Below are 19,688 nucleotides of genomic sequence, written 5' to 3'. Positions count from 1 at the left end.
AACAAATAATTACAAGTGCAATATGGTAGATTCTATCATGGAAAATATAAATGAGGTTTGTTGGGACACAAGGAGGTTGTGATAAACTTTACTCTGGATGAAGGATGGTCAAGGAGGGGAATCTGAGGGTGGAGGATGCTTCAGCTGAGACTTAAAATAATTTTTTATAAATACAGAATCACATTCTAGGTGAAAGGAACAACTTATGCAAAAGGTAAAATAGTATATTTGTGAATATAGTGAGGCACAATTGAGTCATGAAGCTGGAGATGTAGCCGAAGGCTGTATAAGAGAGAAACTTATATGCTATAATAAAGAATTTTTACTTTATTCTAAGGCAATCAAAAACCATTGAAGAAACAAACAGGGGAGTAAGATGAATAGATATGCATTTAAGAAACATTTTTTCTAGTTGTATAGGATTGATATAAATGGTGTCGAGGGGCTTCCCTGGTGGCACAGTGGTTGAGAATCCGCCTGCCAATGCAGGGGACACGGGTTCGAGCCCTGGTATGGGAAGATCCCACATGCCGAGGAGCAACTAGGCCCATGAGCCACAACTACTGAGCCTGCGCATCTGGAGCCTGTGCTCCGCAACAAGAGAGGCCGCGACAGTGAGAGGCCCCGCGCACCGCGATGAAGAGTGGCCCCCGCTCGCCGCAACTAGAGAAAGCCCTCGCACAGAAACAAAGACCCAACACAGCCAAAAAAAAAAAAAAAAAAATGGTGTCGAGGTTAGACTGAAGAAGGTAAGTTAGGAGACTACTGAAATAGCAGATTAAATACATGAGGACTTAAACGGGTCAGAAGTTCTAGGGTAAAGAGGGCATTGACTCAAAAGATAATTAAAGATAGAATTGGAAGAGCTTATAAATCAATTGGATATTGGTGAAGAGGGGGAATAATAAAAAGGTAGAATTCTTCCGTTTCTCTCTTTTGGTTTGCATTAATTAATGTAAGATATATGTTACCCCTGCTATTCTTTTTCTTTAAAATTTTTTCATTCTTTTTGCAAGCTTTTTTTTTGTAATTTCACTGCTCCTTGAGACTAAGTTTTAGCCTCTTTTATTGTACTTTTATGTTTATTTATATCCAAGTGCCTTTTTTGTTTTAAGATGCCTTACGTCTATGTTAGATTGAAATCTTGTATACGTGTGTGTGTGTGTGTGTGTGTGTGTGTATAAAAAACACACATCTACATAAAACTTCTAGAAGGTGTCCTTTACTGAAAATTGAATGTTTTTATGTATCCTGTTCTTTTTAGTTTGTCAAATAAGTATTGTTGTTTATATTACTAATATGTTTGATGGCCCAGTTGAAAATACATCTTTTACATGTTCTTTTAATGTACCTTCAGCATTTTTGGACGCTGGGATATGGCTCTATAAATAACACTTTGGGGAAAGTAGAGGACAAAGTTTTAGTAGTGAAAGCTGGCATTACTTATTCATAAACCTCCCTCTTTGAAGTCAAATATTCCTACTTTCAAATTAAGTATTTTTATTAAAAAATTATAAGTTTTGCTCTTTATAGCTAAATATGACCAAAGCATAATTGTTTTGAGCGCAGAAAGAGCTGAAATTAATTGAATGATAGTGCTTCTCTCAGAGATTTTTACAACAAACCTGCATAATTCATGCATGTGTATATATTACAAATCTTGTCTCAAGAGAATTTCAAGCTAAGTGAGCCATTTTTATTCCATTAGATATGTATGTACATTTTTTTAAATTAATTAATTAATTTACTTGGCTGTACCGGGTCTTTGTTGCGGCGTGTAGGATCTTTTTAGCTGTGGAATGCAGGCTCTTAGTTGCAGCATGCGGGATCTAGTTCCCCGACCAGGGATCTAACCCAGGCATTGGGAGCACAGAGTCTTAACCGCTGGACCACCAGGGAAATCCTGTACATATTTTTATATATTGCACAGATATAGAGATAGATGAATAGACAGATGATTGATATGTAGATAGGTTGGTAGATAAAACTTTTACTAAAACAGTACTGACAATGCCTAGCATAATGCTATAGAGATAGTTGGTGCTCAGTAGCTATTAGTTGAATAAATAAATGTATAAGTGAAGCTATATACGATCACTCACATTTAGGGATGCAGTGATTTCAAAGGAAAAAGTTACTATCTTAATTTTTTTTCTGAATGTTTTGCATCATCAGTCTCTTAGGATCCAACAGTCCAACTAGGACACACTCATAGCTTCAGGCAGCATTACTACTGAACCAAGTAAAATTGTAGTCTTCACTTCCAAATACATTGCGTTATATGAAGAATCATGACTTACATTTGCCTTGATTCTTCTTTTCCCTTGATATTAAAAATAAGGATAAAGTATTGTCTTTTATTGTCATCATAAATACCTCAGCTTAATTTTTTGATGTCATAGTAATTCTGCTCAACACGTTTCTACTGCTATTTCTACATGATGCTTGGCAATACATCAGATTCACAAACTCAATGAATAATAACAATTCGCTAAAAAAAGAACATACAGACTAGTTTTTTTTTTTTAGCACCATGAACATCTTTTTATAAAAAGACCACCTGAAAATAAATTTTCCTATTTTCCAATGTTCTTTACCTTTTTGTATGTGTTTATTACCTTTGTGTATTTTTTGGTTTCTTGGTACAGGCTTCTCCTCCCTCTAATGATGTCAACTGCTCTTCACAGCGTCACAGCACTGCCCATATTCTTCCATAAATGTTCTAATCACTTGCAATGTTATCCAGAGACCTCTTCTGCATATACTTTGTCAGTGATTGACATGTTATTGTTATATGCATCAGCTTCAGTAACTCCACCTACAAGTCATAAAATGTTCAGTGTCAAAGATTGTCAGCCAAAATACCAAAAAATAAGATCATAGGATTATGTGGGGGAAAAAATAGAATTTTAATTTTTAAATTAGATTTTTATAAAATCATAAAATGTTCACACTCCTGGGAAAAAAGTGACTATTTGCTCATGACATTACTATTGACTATTTGCTCATAATATTACTATTCACTCCTTGATATTTTGGGGGGCATCTACTCTCTACCAGGAAGCTAAATATTGGGATTTCAGGATTCATGAATTCAGTTAAAGGAAAGGGTCGTATTATCAAGTAATGAATGTGAAATGGATAGGTAGATAATAGAGATGTGTACTGACCATACAGGAATACAATAAAAGAAGCAGTAATAGGGAACTCTGTATAGAGAAGTCAGGAAAGGTTTCAAATAGAAAATAATTCTTGAGCCAAGACTCAGAAGTGTATAGTGAATGAGGAAAAGCCCTAACTTGAAGCTCCAATGCTAGGGATGTCAAATTTTATACTGTAAAGTTTTAAAGTAAAATTTTAAAACGTAAAGAGAAAACTCAGGGCAGAAAGAAAACATGTTTGAGTTCAAACATATCAAAATCTAGACAAACACAATATATCAACCACAAATTTTTATGCTCCTCACTTAAAAGAAAGAACTGATTATTCTTTCAAACCTTGAATCAACTGACATTTTTGCTAACATAAATAGCACATTTTTGGTATTGTTTCTGTCTGTTTGACAATGATGCATATAACATTAATACATCATAACCCTTCCTAGTTTTATTAAGAATGAGGTTAGTGACGGGTAAAATTGCTGAGTTACTGGCATTGAGCATGAGCTGTTTTTTCCACTCTAGTGAGGCAGTTATCATCTACTCTTCTGCCAGTCTTCCATCACACTTTTTTCTACTGGGTATACTTCTAAGAGTCACAATAATAGTGAGTCACCATAAAAAGTCTGTCCTTTTCTTTCCTTACTCATTATGCTAGCATGAGTTTGCATTTTTATCAGTGGAAATGTACAATGTCTTTTCCTGTAATGATAATAACAGTGGCAAGTTGGGTAGGCAGAGTGTGAACTCTTTCCTGTGCTGGAGAAATCTCCTTAGGAGAAGTGTACATCCGTGAGAGACTTTTGTAATATACTTGACTAATCTATGAGCTGATATCAGATTGGCGTGAGCTATGCAAATATTATAACATTTTGTGATCATGCCACATTTTCTCCTTTAGATTCCAAAATTAGACCACGTGTATCATCTGTGTTTATTTTCATGGATGAATGAGATTTAAAAAAAGAGTTGAAGTGTGATTTAGTAACTTACCCAAGATTATAGCATATCTAATATAAAGGAGGGAGTGAGTACTATCCCCATTCCTGACTTAGGTTAATCCACCTGTGAACAAAACTGCATTTTTCTTCTTGCAGCCCAATCTATATTTGAATTTAATTTTTAAGTACCAATTTCATAAACTGTTTCATGTGAATTTGCATATGGTATTCTGGCCAGAATTCTTTATTACATTTTATTTGTGTAATTTGATTTCTTCCTGAGCATTATGATGATCCACCCTTTTATCTAACCCTTCACTCTATAGACACCAGCAATTGGGAAGAATGAAAGTCAGATTTAAAATCCAACTCTACTAGTTGCATAATATGAAACACAGTAAATGATGGAAACAAAATCTTGGAATATTTTAAGACAGACGTTATGTAAACTGCAGAAAACGGGGCAGTAAGATTGATGCATTGACACTGACATACCAAACTAGTGTAGCAATTACAGTTGTATTTAGTAATAGCACATAGTGCTGAAGAAGAAACTTATAACTTTAAACTAAATTTATGTATCCTTCTACTGTTTATGTTGTGTCATCTCCCACAAGAAAATATATTTAAAGATGATAGGCAGGTTGTTTTAAAAATGTCAACTTGGTGTTAAATACTCTATTAGTGAGTGATGGGAACAGTGACCAACTGAAAAGTATATGCCCCAACTAACACAGGTGGCCACTACTTTGTTCCAGCAAGCCACTGCCATGTTGGAATATGGCATATTGCCAGATCTTCAAAATTTTCAAACATAAGCAGAAATCTTGATTTTTTTGTAGGTTTTAATTAGTTCAAGACTTTAAAAACATTGAGTGGGTCAAATAATCTTGTCTCTGGGCCACAGCTTGTCATCTGGGCCTCTAGGCAGAGACGTGATTCTATAGTAATGATCATTGTGCCCTTCAATAAGGATCTTGGTACTGGTCAGGTTCCCATGTCCTTTGCTCTTTCACTGTCTGTTTAATCAGTACTTCCTATTTCTCGGTGTGTCATAAGAAAGCCATAGAATATCCCCATTATATTCCTATAGATGGAAAGACTTGCCATAGTTGTAAACAGTTATTATGCAAAGAGTTGTTATTTGTGCCCATGCATTTTTTTCTATCTGTGGTCTTCAATGACAGTTATTGTTCCCTCCAGCCTAATGTCATTAATACCCTTAAATAAAACTTGATTATGCAAAACTTTTTATTATATAGAATTATGATTTTTTGAACTTAAAGGAAAGAATATGAATTGTTTATTTTCTATACCCCCTCTTGAAAAAGTAAAGTACACATTTTGTTCATTGTTCTAACCCCAGGTTCTAGGACATTCTCAGGCAAATAGAAGGTTGAATGAAGTTCATTTATTAATGGAAATTTGCTATTTTATTCATTCATTCGTTAAGTAAACTTTTCCTTAGCATAAACTATGTGTCAAGCATGTTAATAAATATCTATTGGTATATGTGGATCATTAACTAGGGCTAAAAACCCATTCTGCTTAGGAAAAGATTACACCGGCCTTTAATTTAATGAGATATAATTTATATTTTTTCAGCTTTATTGAGGTATAACTGAAAAAATTATAAGATATTTAAAGTGTACATAGTGATAATTTGATAGACATACACACTGTGAAAGGATTCCTCCCATCTAGTTAATTAACACACCCAATGAAATGTAATCTACATTTTAAAGTGCAAACCTACATTTTGGCTTCAATTCTCTGAAGGACTTTTGGGAGGGTATCAATTTTTTGTCTTAATTCTCCTTCCTAGATAGTGTAGTAAGATCAGATAATACTGTATATCTCTAAGCAAATGTCTGACTGCCACTTGGTTAATCAGAACTTTAACCCTGTATACCAGATACCCGTGGGGGTAAGCCAGACACTACAAGTCCACTAGCAAGAAAAAAAAATCACAAGTCAAGATCTCATGAGTTAACTTTAAACTTATTCTTGGTTTAAAGCTTTAGAATTTGATCCCTTAGAACTATTTAACTCCATGTTTTTTTTAAAAAAAAAAAAAGTTAGTGCTCCTATTTGATTAATAGTAATGATGCCCCTTTGCTCACTTGACTATTCTCTACTAAGACAAAAATTTTAAAATCCCATCTCAAAAACAGTATTTGTTAGTCATGTAGATATCAAGGGTAAAATGAAATCCCAACTTCAAAGGCGTTCAAATAGGTGTGTTCTTGGAGAGTCATCTGTCTATGTCCTTATTTTTTGATGTTAAGATTTTTAGCAGTATGCCAGCTGCTTCACCATATCAATCAGTCAATCAGTCAATCATATACTTGTGTCAGATCACATTCTGTAGTAACAGCAGGGCTGGATCACCAAAATTAATAGGAGTTTCAACCCTCCAATTCAGCCAGGATCACTGTGCTAACTTAACCAAAATCAAAAGTAGCGCCATGTGTGAAGATAGAGACACACTAGCATAATATGGCCTATTTATATTGGTTATATTTAATGGTTATATTCTTCAATTGAACTCTGGATGTATCATCAAACCAGAAGGCCACCTTGAAGATGGGAATGTCTTTCTGTAGAATGAAAATCTGGCTTATAAACAACAAAATATATTTCTTTTTCATCAAGGGTTTTCATTTTCTTTTTGAGATTCGTCTTTGCCATGTTGGGTATGAGTTGCCTCATTAACATTTGTTCCTTTCTAAGGTTAGTAGGCAGAATAATGGCTCCTGAAGGTATCTATGTCTTAATCCTCAGAATTTGTGAATATGTTAAGTTACATGGCAAAGAAGAATTAAGGTTGCAGATGAAATTACAGCTGCTAAGTAGCTGACCTTTTGACAGGGAGATAATCCTGAATACTCTGGATTAGTCCAGTGTAATCACAGTGGTCCTTAAAAGTGAAAGAGGGGATCACAAGAGAAAATCAGAGAGGTGACAGAGTGAGAAAAAGTTCAACTTGATAGAGGAGGGGGGCCATGAGCCAATGAAAGTGAGCAGTCTCTAGAACTGCGAGAGGCAAGAGAATGGATTCTCTCCTAGAGCCTGCAGAAAGGAATGCATGCCTTCTGACACCTGCCAACACCCAGTAAGACCCATTCAGGGCTTCTGACCTACAGAACTGTAAGATATTAACTTTGTGGTAATTGTTACAACAGCCAAGTAAACTAATATACTGAGGAAACAGGGTTTTTTTCAGAAGCGTCTGTCACTGAAATTGCATTAATAAAATAAAAGTTAAAATTTTCAGAATTTTTTTAAGGCATTGTCCATTCATTCATTCATTCATCCGTTAATTTTCAGGAGGTAATCCGTAGCAGCCAGGTCGACATTGCAGGACACAGCCAGGAAATGGAAAGAAATGAACAAGAAACTTACAAAGCACACAAAATTGATGTTCTTGGAACAGAAATGGTAACTATTTAGAAAGACAACACTTTCCACACAGTTTGCAGAACTGTGTGGAAATTCTGACCTTGTTTTAAACAGTTGCTTTTATTGTCCTTTATGTATTTAATATCAATACACATCAGTGTCTCTTTCCCTACTTTGGGGTTGATATTCTTTGAAAAATAAAATGAGCACCCTAAAAATATAGGTGCACTTTAGGTGTCAATTCATATTTGTTCTGTTATAGCATGAACCCATGCATTAAAATAAATGATCAAAGTGTAATCAATGTGCGCTGAAGTCTTGGATGAAAATCACTGTGCAATGAAGAATATGTGTGCAATACTGAAATAATTGACTTCTTAAAAACAATTATTTATCTAAAATTATCTTTAAACACAGGTCTCTCATCTTGAAAAACACACTGAGGAAATAAATCAAGCTTCTCCACTCCATCAGTATGTTCAAGAAACAGGTAAGAATCTGGTAATATTTCACCCCAATATATCTTTTTCCTATTGATGTTTCTGTGTTTGAATGGAGGACTTCCAAAGCACAAACCTTCCCACTAAATAAAGTTAGTAACTATGACTTATGATCCCAAAGGGGACAGAGTAGTATTTCTATATATAATTAGGTTCTGCCTGTGGTAGGAGATGCAGTAAGCTTCTAAAATAGTTCATTGCCCTTCAACCCTATGATGTATTCATCCAAAATGCCTAGAAGGTGATAAGCCAGCCAGCCATGCATTTTGCTCAGGGATCCAGAATAAAACTTGATGTTATCAAGCTCCCTGGGAACAGAAAAGTTATCTAGATTGTATTACTTTTAATAACAAATTTAAGCACGTTTAAGTCTAATTCTCTAACCCACAGATATGAGATTAGACTACAGGCAAACCTGTGCAAGTTTGCATAAGATGGGTACAGGGTGTCTTGCCTATAAAAGGGGAATGAGAAGTTTTGCTGTCCCAAAGTGCTAAAAGGGTAGATTTTAGCCAACTGTGACCCAAACGTTATTTGACTATACCTGAATTTGGTTTTATTTTAGTTTTGCTTAAAGAAGTAGATCTTCCTTTTCTGTTTTTCTACTGTTCTTTTCTTGTTTTATAACTTTTATTTTTCTTTTTGAGCATACCAGCAAAACATGCTTGTAGAAAATTTGGAAAATACATACAATTAAAATAAACAGCACTTTCATTACTTATGACTTTCCATCCAGAGATAATCACCACCATTTTTCCTCCTATATTTCTTGACATATACTAACTTACATAATGAAATACTGCCATATGTATACATTTATATCCTGAATATTTTTACTTAACTTACATTATGAGAAGTTTTCCATAGCATTATAATGTCTTCTCAAACATCATATTTATTAGTTACATAATATCTCTGGTGTTGTTTTCTGTTTGTAGTCATAGATACACCTGAGGATGAAGAGATTCCAAAGGTTTCAACTAAGTTTTTAAAAGAACAATTTGAAAAGTCTGCCCAGGAAAAGGTCCTTTATTCTGACAAAGAGACGACCCCAACCAAGCAGATTAAGGTAAGATAATTTCTCTGCACAGAGACATGTTAAGTGTAAAACCAGATGTAAATACATAACATTTTCAAATTATTGAATGTTTGAGGTGGTTTTTCAACAACAGCAAAAAATATCCAGAGCCAGTACTTATTCTGTTCCGTAAGAAGAATATTATTCTATATGAGAAAAGCAGTAGAAAGAAAACTTTTCTCACTAGAGAAAATTAGGGAAGAAAAAATTATGTATGCACTAAAGTTTAATAACTAACATTAAAGTAATAAATCCAATTTTAAAATGTCAGCTACTTACTCTGTTCTGTTTAAAATTCCAAGGAAAACAAAACAACCCTCAAAAGTCCTTTAAGACTTTTATTGTTTCCCTCTAGATTACTCTGCATAGCACATTACGTAAAGGAGGAAAAATAATCAAGATTACGTGTAAATGTTAAAATACTGACTCGTTGATGTATTGAATAGGGAATATAACTCTAAAAAGTGCAAATAGATTATAGGGACGATAGTTACAAATACTGACTGTTGCTCCTAAGTGAGTCTCTAAATGGAGTATACCACCCGTTGTTCCCAGTGCAGATGTCGTAGCAGGTGGACAGGTGAAGGGCAGTGCCTAAAAAGTCTCTACCACTACACTCATCTTTATAAGATTTGATTTTCTCTCCCTTAAAGATTGAAAGTGAATATGAAGAGACTTTAAAGCCATCATCAATTGTGGGTGCCTCTTCCACTTCTTACACTTCAACCAGCCAGAGGAAGGAAACATCAACCACAAGATACAGTGACCACAGTGCCACTTCCTCGACTCTGGCACAAGTTAATGCCACTTCTTCGGAAAAGGCAGAAGAATTTCCTCCTCCCCCACCCGACATACTTCAAACTCCAATAGATGTGACAGCATTTTCCCAGTCCCCTGAACTCCCCAGCCCTCCTAGAATACCACCAGTCCCCAAAGAATTATATTCCAAGCAAAGAAATTTGTATGAATTAAACCGTTTATATAAACACATCCATCCTGAGTTAAGAAAAAACTTAGAAAAAGATTATATCAGTGAGGTTTCTGAGATCGTTTCTCGTCAAGTGAACCTGGGGAGCTCAGTTTCAGCAGATGTGCAACAAGCCCGGTATGTTTTTGAAAATACGAATGACATTTCTCAAAAAGGTCTGAACTCGGAAAGAGACCACTTGGAGTGGGATGAAATTCTGAAGGGGGAGGTGCAGTCCATGAGATGGATCTTTGAGAATCAGCCATTAGATTCCATTAACAATGGCTCTCCAGATGAAGATAACATCTCCAAGGGCATTGCTGATCGAGAAATCATTGCTGGTGGTGATGTGAAATATACAAAATGGATGTTTGAAACTCAACCCATCGATACTCTGGGGGATCATTCTTCTGGCACTGAAGAAAATGCTGAGAAAATTCCTGAGCTAGCCAGAGGAGATGTCTGCACAGCCCGGTGGATGTTTGAAACAAAGCCATTAGACTCAATGCATAAAATGCATCAAAGTCAAGAAGAATCAATAGTAACTGCCATAAAGGACATAACCGGGGGGGATGTCAAGACTGTGAGATACATGTTTGAAACTCAACATCTGGATCAACTTAGACACCTTCACTCAGTAGATGAGGTGCACCTACTGCAACTCAGGTCTGAGCTCAAAGAAATTAAGGGAAATGTTAAGAGAAGTATAAAATGTTTTGAAACTCAACCATTATATGTTATTAGAGATGGTTCAGGTCAAATGCTAGAAATTAAAACCGTTCACAGAGAAGATGTTGAAAAGGGGGATGTGAGAAGAGCACGTTGGATGTTTGAAACACAGCCCTTAGACACAATTAACAAGGATATAACAGAAATTAAAGTCATCAGAGGAATATCCATGGAAGAAAATGTCAAAGGTGAGGTGAGTAGGGCAAAGTGGTTATTTGAAACTCAACCTTTGGAGAAAATCAAAGAAGAGTCAGAAGAGGTCATCACTGAAAAGGAAACAGTAATAGGTACAGATGTCTCTAGAAAGTGTTGGATGTTTGAAACACAGCCATTAGATATTCTAAAAGAAGTTCCTGATGCAGACCCTCTAAGGTCTGAAGAGATAATAGGGGGTGATGTACAAACTACTAAGCATTTATTTGAAACACTTCCAATAAAGGCTTTAAAAGATAGCCCTGATGTTGGAAAACTTCAAAAAATTACTACTTCTGAAGAAGAAAAGGGGGATGTTAGGCACCAAAAATGGATTTTTGAAACCCAACCTCTGGAAGAGATTAGAGAAGATAAAAAAGAGTACATACGAACAGTGAAACTTGAAGAAGTTGACAGAGGAGATGTAAGGAATTACACACGTATCTTTGAATCAAACAACTTAATTAAATTTGATGCATCGCATAAAATAGAGGTGGAAGGAGTCACAAGAGGTGCTGTAGAGTTAAATAAATCACTCTTTGAAACAACACCGTTGTATGCCATTCAAGATCACCTTGGAAAATATCATCAAGTAAAGACAGTCCAGCAAGAAGAAATCCTAAGAGGGGATGTAAGAAGCTGTAGGTGGCTTTTTGAAACAAGGCCCATTGACCAGTTTGATGAAAGCATTCATAAATTTCAGATAATTAGAGGAATATCTGCTCAAGAAATACAGACTGGGAACGTGAAATCTGCTAAATGGCTGTTTGAAACCCAACCTCTTGATTCGATTAAATATTTTAGTAATATGGAAGAAGTAGAAAGTAAAACTGAACAAGCTACAGATATTATTAAAGGGGATGTCAAAACCTGTAGATGGCTTTTTGAAACCCAGCCAATGGAGTCTCTTTATGAAAAAGTTTCATTAATGACTGGCAGTGAAGAAATTCATAAGGGAGATGTCAAAGCCTGTACTTGGCTCTTTGAAACTCAGTCACTGGATTCCATAAAAGATGACTCCAAAGCAACAGTCAAATTGCAAACTGTAAAACAGGAGGAAATCCATGGTGGGGATGTTCGTACAGCATGCTTTCTTTTTGAGACAGAAAATTTGGACAGCATACAAGGAGAAGAAGGAAAGGAAATCAAGGCCATGGAAATGGATATCCAAGCTGGGGATGTCTCCAGCCTGCGACATAAATTTGAAAGTCAGTCCTTAGATTCTATAAGTTCCAGTTCAGAGGAAGTTTTGAAAAAGATCAAAACCCTAAAGACTGAAGATATTCAGAAAGGCAATGTTTTAAATTGCAGGTGGCTTTTTGAAAACCAACCAATTGATATGATAAAAGAAAGCCAAGAAGGTGATAAATTAGTTAAGACAGTGACAGACATACAAGGTGGAGATGTAAGAAAGGGGTGCTTTATTTTTGAGACTTTTTCTTTAGATGAGATTAAAGAAGAATCTGACTATATTAGCACCAAGAAAACAATTACTGAAGAAGCAATAAAGGGTGACGTAAAAAGCTACAGAATGCTCTTTGAAACCCAGCCACTCTATGCAATTCAAGATGTAGAAGGGTTTTATCATGAAGTGACAACAGTTAAAAAGGAAGAGGTAATTCATGGAGATGTACGAGGGACAAGGTGGCTTTTTGAAACGAAACCATTAGACTCCATTAATGAATCAGAGACTGTGTATGTTATTAAATCTGTCACACAAGAAGACATTCAGAAGGGAGATGTTAGTTCTGTCAGATACAGATTTGAAACCCAGCCACTGGATCAGATTACAAAAGAACCACGTGATATTGTGCCCACTGTAGACTATATTCAAGGTGGGGATGTAAAGACAAGTAAACAATTCTTTGAGTCTGAAAATTTGGATAAGAAGACTTATATAAGAACAGTAAGTGTCAACGAAATACAAAAGGGCAATGTTAAAACATCTACTTGGCTATTTGAGACCCACACTCTAGATGAGCTGAGAGGAGAAGGGTCAGGATATGAAAATATCAAAACAGTCACCCAGGAAGATATGCAGAAAGGTGATGTGAAGCAGGCAGTATGGCTTTTTGAAAATCAAACTTTGGATTCTATTAAGGAAGCAGATGAAAGCATCACAAAAGTCACCAAGGAAGAAATCCCTCCTTCTGATGTCAAGACAACTACATGGCTCTTTGAAACTACACCCCTTCATGAATTTACTGAAAATAGGGTAGAAAAGGTGGAAGTTATTGGCAAGAGCATTAAAGAAACCTTAGAAGAACTCTACTCTCAAAAAGTTATTGAGGCTCCTGGAATCATCATTGAAGCTGACGAAGTTGGGGATGTTCGAATGGCAAAATACAAGCTCCTGAATCAAGCCTCTCCTGAGATACAGAAAGAAGAAATCCTCAGGGTTGATCTCAGAAGTATAATGGTGAAGCTACTTTCCAAAAGAGACTGTGAGAAAAGAGAGATTTTGGTTAGTGAAGAAGAGAAGGGAAACGTTAATTTGACCAAAACTCAATTATTAAACAGATCAACAGAATTTCATGCTGAAAAAGAAGAGATAGTGAGTGGTGATGTCCAACAAGCAATAAAAAACCTGTTCTCCGAGGAAGGATCTGTAAAGAAAGGCATTTTGATTCAGGAAGATGAAAGAGGAGATGTTCACATGACTATCTATTGTCTTCTTCATGAAAATGCTGGTGACACAATTAAGCGTGAAGAAGTAATAGGGGGTGATGTAAAACGTACCATTCATAATTTGCTATCTTCCATATCAAACAATAAAATATCTGAAAGGGCTAAAATCGATGCCTCTGAGAGGGGAAATGTTCAGTTTTTTACAACATGCATAGAAACTGGAGCTTTGGATTATCTCAGACAGCTCCAGACATGGTCAGATGAAACACTAACAGCTAGGAAACAAGAAAAAGAGGAAAATATAATTGGTGGCGATGTAGAAGGTACAAAACTGTTATTAAAGAAAAGGCAATCTCAGGTTGAACGTACTGTTAATGAAACGGACATCATCCCAGGAGATGTGCATAATACAGTTAAGGTTCTTCTGACAGAGCCTCAGAGTACATCTTGTAAGTTACCCAAAGAAGAAATCATAAAAGGTGATTTGAAGTCAACCCTAAATTCCCTGAGCCAGGCCATAAGTCAGAAAACAGTGGCTAAAACAGAAGAAATTATAAAAGGTGACATGCTGGCCACACTCAAGTCACTTAAGGAATCAAGCCAAAAATGGAAAGAATCTAAACAGCCTGATGTCATCCCTGGGGATATAGAGAAAGCTACTGAATGCCTTGAAAAGACTTCAAACACAAGGATGGAAATCCTGAAAAAGGAGCTTATCCAAGATGACCTTGAAGCATCATTAAGGAATCTAAAAGAAGCACAAAGAGCTTTCAAAGAGGTAAATAAAAAAAGTGTAATCAAAGAAGATGTGCAATCTGTGATGGTAGGATCTGAGGAAGAGGAGAAAACCGAGAATCATCAGGTGGCTGTCCAGAGGGACAAAAAAAGCGTTCTTCAGCCAAGACCAGGACCATTTGAGCCGGCAGCCAGGTGGCAGGGGGGAACAGACATTCTTAATCAAACTATAGGCAAATCTTGTCATGGGGATTTAAGAGAAGAAAGAACTGAGGTTAATCGTCCAAAAGCCCCCAAGGGCACCATAAAGATTGTCGTAGATCGTGAACAAAACAATGATGCCCTTGAGAAAAACCTTAGAAGGTTATCTAATTCACACCACAAAGCTATTACAAATGTGTTGGAATCAGGGGACAGAATGGGTATCTGGACTGATAACATAACAGAGCAACGTCTTAGAGATGAACATGTGAGTGGACAACTGACTTCAACTGTGTCAGTTAGGGAACATCTAAAAACCAAGGAATCAGAGACAGGGAGAGAACAGAAGAAGGGTGCTGTCTTTACCCAATCTATTGATAAAACAATTGGAAAGCAACAGACTGAAACTTGTGAAGTGAGGAATGACCACCAGAAGATTGAGGCTTTCCCTGACAAGAGTCCTAAAAATCCCAAAAACACTAAAACATCAACAGATACACAAAGCTTTAAGCCCAGTTTAACCCAGGGTCCAGTCAACAAGATGGCTGGAGAAACCTGTGAAGTTTCAGAGGACTTTCAGAAGCAGACTCTGTTAAAGCAAGAAATGCAATATTCTAATAAAGATATAAAGAAAAAGAACGTGACCCCTCAACCAGTGTGGCAGACTTTGCCTGTGGATCAAGACATGTCAAATGTAACAGAAGTGAAAGTCTCCCCAAAAAGCCACAATAAATTTAAGGCAACTGACAAAAAGCAGACTGATATTCATCTGAAAAGCCAGGACTTTCTAATGAAGACAAATACTTCCAAAGACTTAAAAATGGCAATGGAAGTGTCCTTTAATCCAATCAACTGTAACCCTGAAAATAATGCAAAAGAAAGTGAGTTCCCTCTTCCACCTCCATCTCCACCTCCTCCTCTACCTTCCAATTCATCAGCTGAAATTGAATTTCCTCTTCCTCCTCCACCTCCTTTCATGATGTTGCCTGAAAAAAATGTGTTTCTTCCCTCACTGTCCACAGAGAAGATAAAGGCTGAATTTGAGAATTTCCCAGGCCTCCCTCTTCCTCCACCACCAGAAGATGAGAAATTTGAAAGAGAATATCTAGCAATGTTTCCACCACCTTCCCCTCCACCAGCTCCATCTCTAAAACCAGCACATCTCCTTTCCTCTTCTGTTCAAGAAAAGCACAGTGGAGCATTCATACAATATTCCCAAGAAGAAGCCTCAAGCTCTCAGGCTAAAATCATAACAGGAAAATCTGGAGGACGTTTGCCACCTCCCACACTCCCCAAACCCAAATTTCCCAAGCAGATAGAAGATAAGAAGAATCATAGTTCCCCAAAAGTTGAATTGGAAAATTCACCACCAGATATGGAATGTAAAATTACTCCCTCAAAGGATCAGAAAAGAGTAATAATGGCAAGTAGCAGTGAACACATAGAGACAAAGCAGAATTTATCTAGAAAAAGTCTTGATGAAAGAAAACAATTATCTATGGACTCTACAAGGTCTCTCTCACAGACAGTTCCAGAAACTTCACCACCCAAGGAAAAACTGATAGCACCTCTCGTAAAATCTCATTCATTTCCAGCAGGTTCAGGACAGCAAAGTCCAAAACCTTATATGAGAAAATTTAAGACGCCTTTAATGATTGCTGAAGAAAAATACAGACAACAAAGAGAAGAACTTGAAAAACAGAAAAAACAGGAGAGTTCTTGCTACAACCTAGTCAAAACAGAAAGCCAAAATCAAAACGTATCAGAGTTGAAAAAGGAAGTGCTGTTACAAAAAACAAAGGAGGAGGTCCCCCTAGCTGGAATGGATTCAGGGGTCACTGTGGCCCAAACCAACCCAGTCTCTCAAAGTCTTTCTCAAGTACTAGGAGTGTGTACCAATAACCAGCTTTCCACAACGCCAGCAGTGACATTCGCTGCCAAGAGGCTCCAACATGTTCCAGCAGCCTCAGAAGACAAAGATACCGTGAAAAAGGAAGCTTTGCAGAGCTCAAGGGATATGACCCAATCTAAATCAGCTCGTGAAATTAAACAGAGTCACCAAGAATGTAGGACACAGCAAACACAACAGAAGAAGTATCTGGAGCAGTTGCACTTGCCCCAAAGCAAACCAGTTTCCCCCAGTTTCAAAGTTAAAACCATCAAGCTTCCAACTCTAGACCATAAGTTAGATGAAACAAACCACAGCTATGAAAGCCATGAAAAGCAAGCTGAAGTTGATGTTCAAACCATTACCAAACAACAGTACCAGGAAACTGAGAAAACAGAAGCAAGGACTGAATGTAGCAATAAGCAATTGGTAGCTGAAAAATATTATCAGTTACCTACGAAGGAGAAGACAGTAACAGTAAAACTGCCTACAGAATCCACAGAGAAAAGCCATGAAAGTAAACTCAATATAGTTCGTGAGAAGCAAAAAGAATTTAGAGAATCTGAGAGTGGGAAACTTCCAGGAAGTGAAGAAACAATTCAGGGACCACCAATGATTGGTCCAAAGAAAGAGAAACTAGTAGTTGAAAGAAAACAAGAACATTTGAATAAATCAGCCCAGAAGGTAGTCAAACAAAAGGTTACTGATGCACATCTTGATTCACAGACTCAGAATTTTCAGCAAACATATATACAGACTTCTCAAAGTCAAGGTGAACATAAAAAATTGCCCCAGCCATGTAATAATCTGCAGGGAGAAAAATGTCTTGGCGTCAAGGGCATACAACAGAAACAAGTCTTTTCTAACACTAAAGATTCAAAGCAAGAGATTACACAGGACAAATCTTTATTTTCCTCTGTGAGAGAATCCCAGCAGGATGATGGAAAATGTGCTGTAAATATATTGGAATTCTTGAGAAAACGTGAAGAACTACAACAGATTTTGTCTAGGGTAAAAGAGTTTGAAGCAGAGCCGGATAAAAATGGCCTTAAAACATTTCAGATGCTCTTAAATATTATTCCAGTATGGCTATTAAGTGAAGAAAAAAGAGAATATGGAGTTCGCATTGCTATGGAGAATAACGTAGAAAAAATCAAAGAAGAAATAATGCACATTAAAACTCAGGCAGAGGATATGCTTGTGTCCTGTGTAAATATAATTCAAACAGCCATGATATCCTCTAAAGCAGGAAAGCAGAGAAATAAAGCTACTAGTGTTAATGAAACATTATCTAAAGTGTCTAATGCTGATGTCAGCTACAATAAAAACACTGAGCGGAAAGAAAATAGAATTGTAGAAAAAACAGAGTGCCACCAAGTAGCAACTCATCAAGAAACAACTGCTCAGCATCATGTGAAAACCCATCAGGAAATTAAACTAGATGATGCCAAGGCTTCTCCTCCCTCTTTAAAAACACGCCCGCCATCACCAACTTTCATAACAATCGAGTCTACTGCACGGCAAACAGAAACCTCTGCTAAGGATGAGCTTTCCCAGTCCCCTAAAAAGGACAGTTTTGCTGAACCATCACCAAGACCTGGGTCACAACCACCTAGAATTCTCAGAGCAAATACCTCCCCGTCTCCACCCAAGAGTCACTCTGAACAGCTTGTCAAACTCAAAGACACCACTGCGAAGTTATCCAGGGGGACCATACCAGGTTCGTCCATAACCCCGGTTCCCATTGTAGAGAAGAGGTCTGAGATCATCACATCTCCTGCAACACTTCGTCGTCAAATTAAGATAGAGGCTCGTGGTAGGGACTCCCCACCTACAATCACAATACCTATAAGTGTAAATCACGCTGATAGTGGTTCCTTCAGAGAATCCATGGAAGCTCAAGAGGAAGAAAGGAAAGTAGGGAAAAGGGCGACTTACGTTCGCAAAGATGGAGTAAATTCCACTAAGCGCATAGTGCCAGATACTGAGAGTTTTGACGCAGTCGAAATCATCCGCAAAGTCGAAAAACCTCACCTATCAGAGCAAATGCAGAGGTATGAAGCCGCCAACCGGACTGCTCAAATGGCTGAAAATGTCATGAATGACCACGAAAATGAAATAAACAGATGGTTCAGGGGATTTGAGGATGGCCTAGGTTTTGACGCGAAGTCAAATAGAAGAGTTTATGCAAATGGAGAAGCAAACCATAATATAAAACAAGAAAGTCGTACATTTTGTAAGGAGGAATTTGGATTAACATCTTTAGAAAGCGCTAGCTTTACCGGCTTTTCTCACAGTCATCCTAGAGAGCTGCAAGAAACGATGCCTGTTAAGCCGCCCAGCATCCGCTCTGAAACAAGATCTCTAAGTGAACTTTTCTCAGGTGTGGATGCATTTGAGAGTCAAGTTGTTGGGTCGAAGATGATGGTCTCTTCATCACAAGGCTCAGAAGCTGGCAGATCCGGCTTTGACTTCAAGCACGCCCCACCAACCTATGAGGATGTCATCGCTGGCCATATTTTAGATGTTTCTGATTCACCTAAAGAACTCAGGAGGAATTTTCAACAGACGTGGCAGGAGAGTGAAAGAGTGTTTAAAAACCTGGGATGTGCAACCTCAGATGCTTCTGCAACTGAGATGAAAACCACCTTTCAAGAGGAAGCTGCATTTATAAGTGGTAAATGAGCTTGCAAAGAGTGAAGATTAACCCATTTAAAGGCACCTGTTCCATAACTAAGACGATTTGCAGATAAATGAGTACCTGGAAAGTACTAAACAACATAACCTAAAACTAACAGCTTTCCCTGGTTGTTGATATCCTTCCCTTTACAATGCTTGCTTTTACTACTTTCTCTTTACGAAGGAATTTAATATGATTCACCAGCACTGTGTGAGAGTAACAAATACTACTATATAGATTATTGAGACCTGTGTTTGTCAACGTAAATAAGGCTTTGGATAAAGCAGCAGGTATAATAATAATTGTTATTGTGATAGTATTAACTATTATATGGAACTATATATTTATTAATCATTGTATACCATTAGCACATTACGAATATTTCTTATGAAAAGTTATTATTTCAACCACTTGTTAAAGACAATATTAGATAATATTCCTTGACCTACTACTGACGGATTTTTAACTGTCAGACTTAAGTGGTATTTGAGTTTGAATTCAACAAAGCCTGTTAATAATCCAAGAAACAATTTACACTCTTCATATGTGTTTTAAGGATTTTTATTGATTGGGATCTCTGACAAAAGTG

At 37.0% G+C, this 19,688-nt stretch overlaps 1 protein-coding gene across 2 annotated transcripts in view; it reads left to right on the top strand.

The window, feature by feature from the left end:
- Positions 1-19,688, top strand: part of XIRP2 (xin actin binding repeat containing 2) — a 287,840-nt gene that overhangs the window by 260,213 nt on the left and 7,939 nt on the right. The window contains exons 5-8 of one of the 2 annotated variants that reach the window (XM_068543948.1): positions 7,430-7,540; positions 7,919-7,991; positions 8,940-9,070; positions 9,733-19,096. In XM_068543948.1, coding sequence (XP_068400049.1) covers positions 7,430-7,540; positions 7,919-7,991; positions 8,940-9,070; positions 9,733-19,096 — 9,679 coding nt within the window. The remainder of the gene's footprint in view (positions 1-7,429; positions 7,541-7,918; positions 7,992-8,939; positions 9,071-9,732; positions 19,097-19,688) is intronic. The other variant, XM_068543949.1, reaches the window with a different exon arrangement.

The sequence above is a fragment of the Eschrichtius robustus genome, chromosome 5 (genome assembly GCF_028021215.1).
Source record: "Eschrichtius robustus isolate mEscRob2 chromosome 5, mEscRob2.pri, whole genome shotgun sequence".
Lineage (NCBI taxonomy): Eukaryota > Metazoa > Chordata > Mammalia > Artiodactyla > Eschrichtiidae > Eschrichtius > Eschrichtius robustus.
The sequence above is the reverse complement of the archived record's forward strand: the minus strand, read 5'-3'. Positions and strand labels throughout refer to the sequence as shown.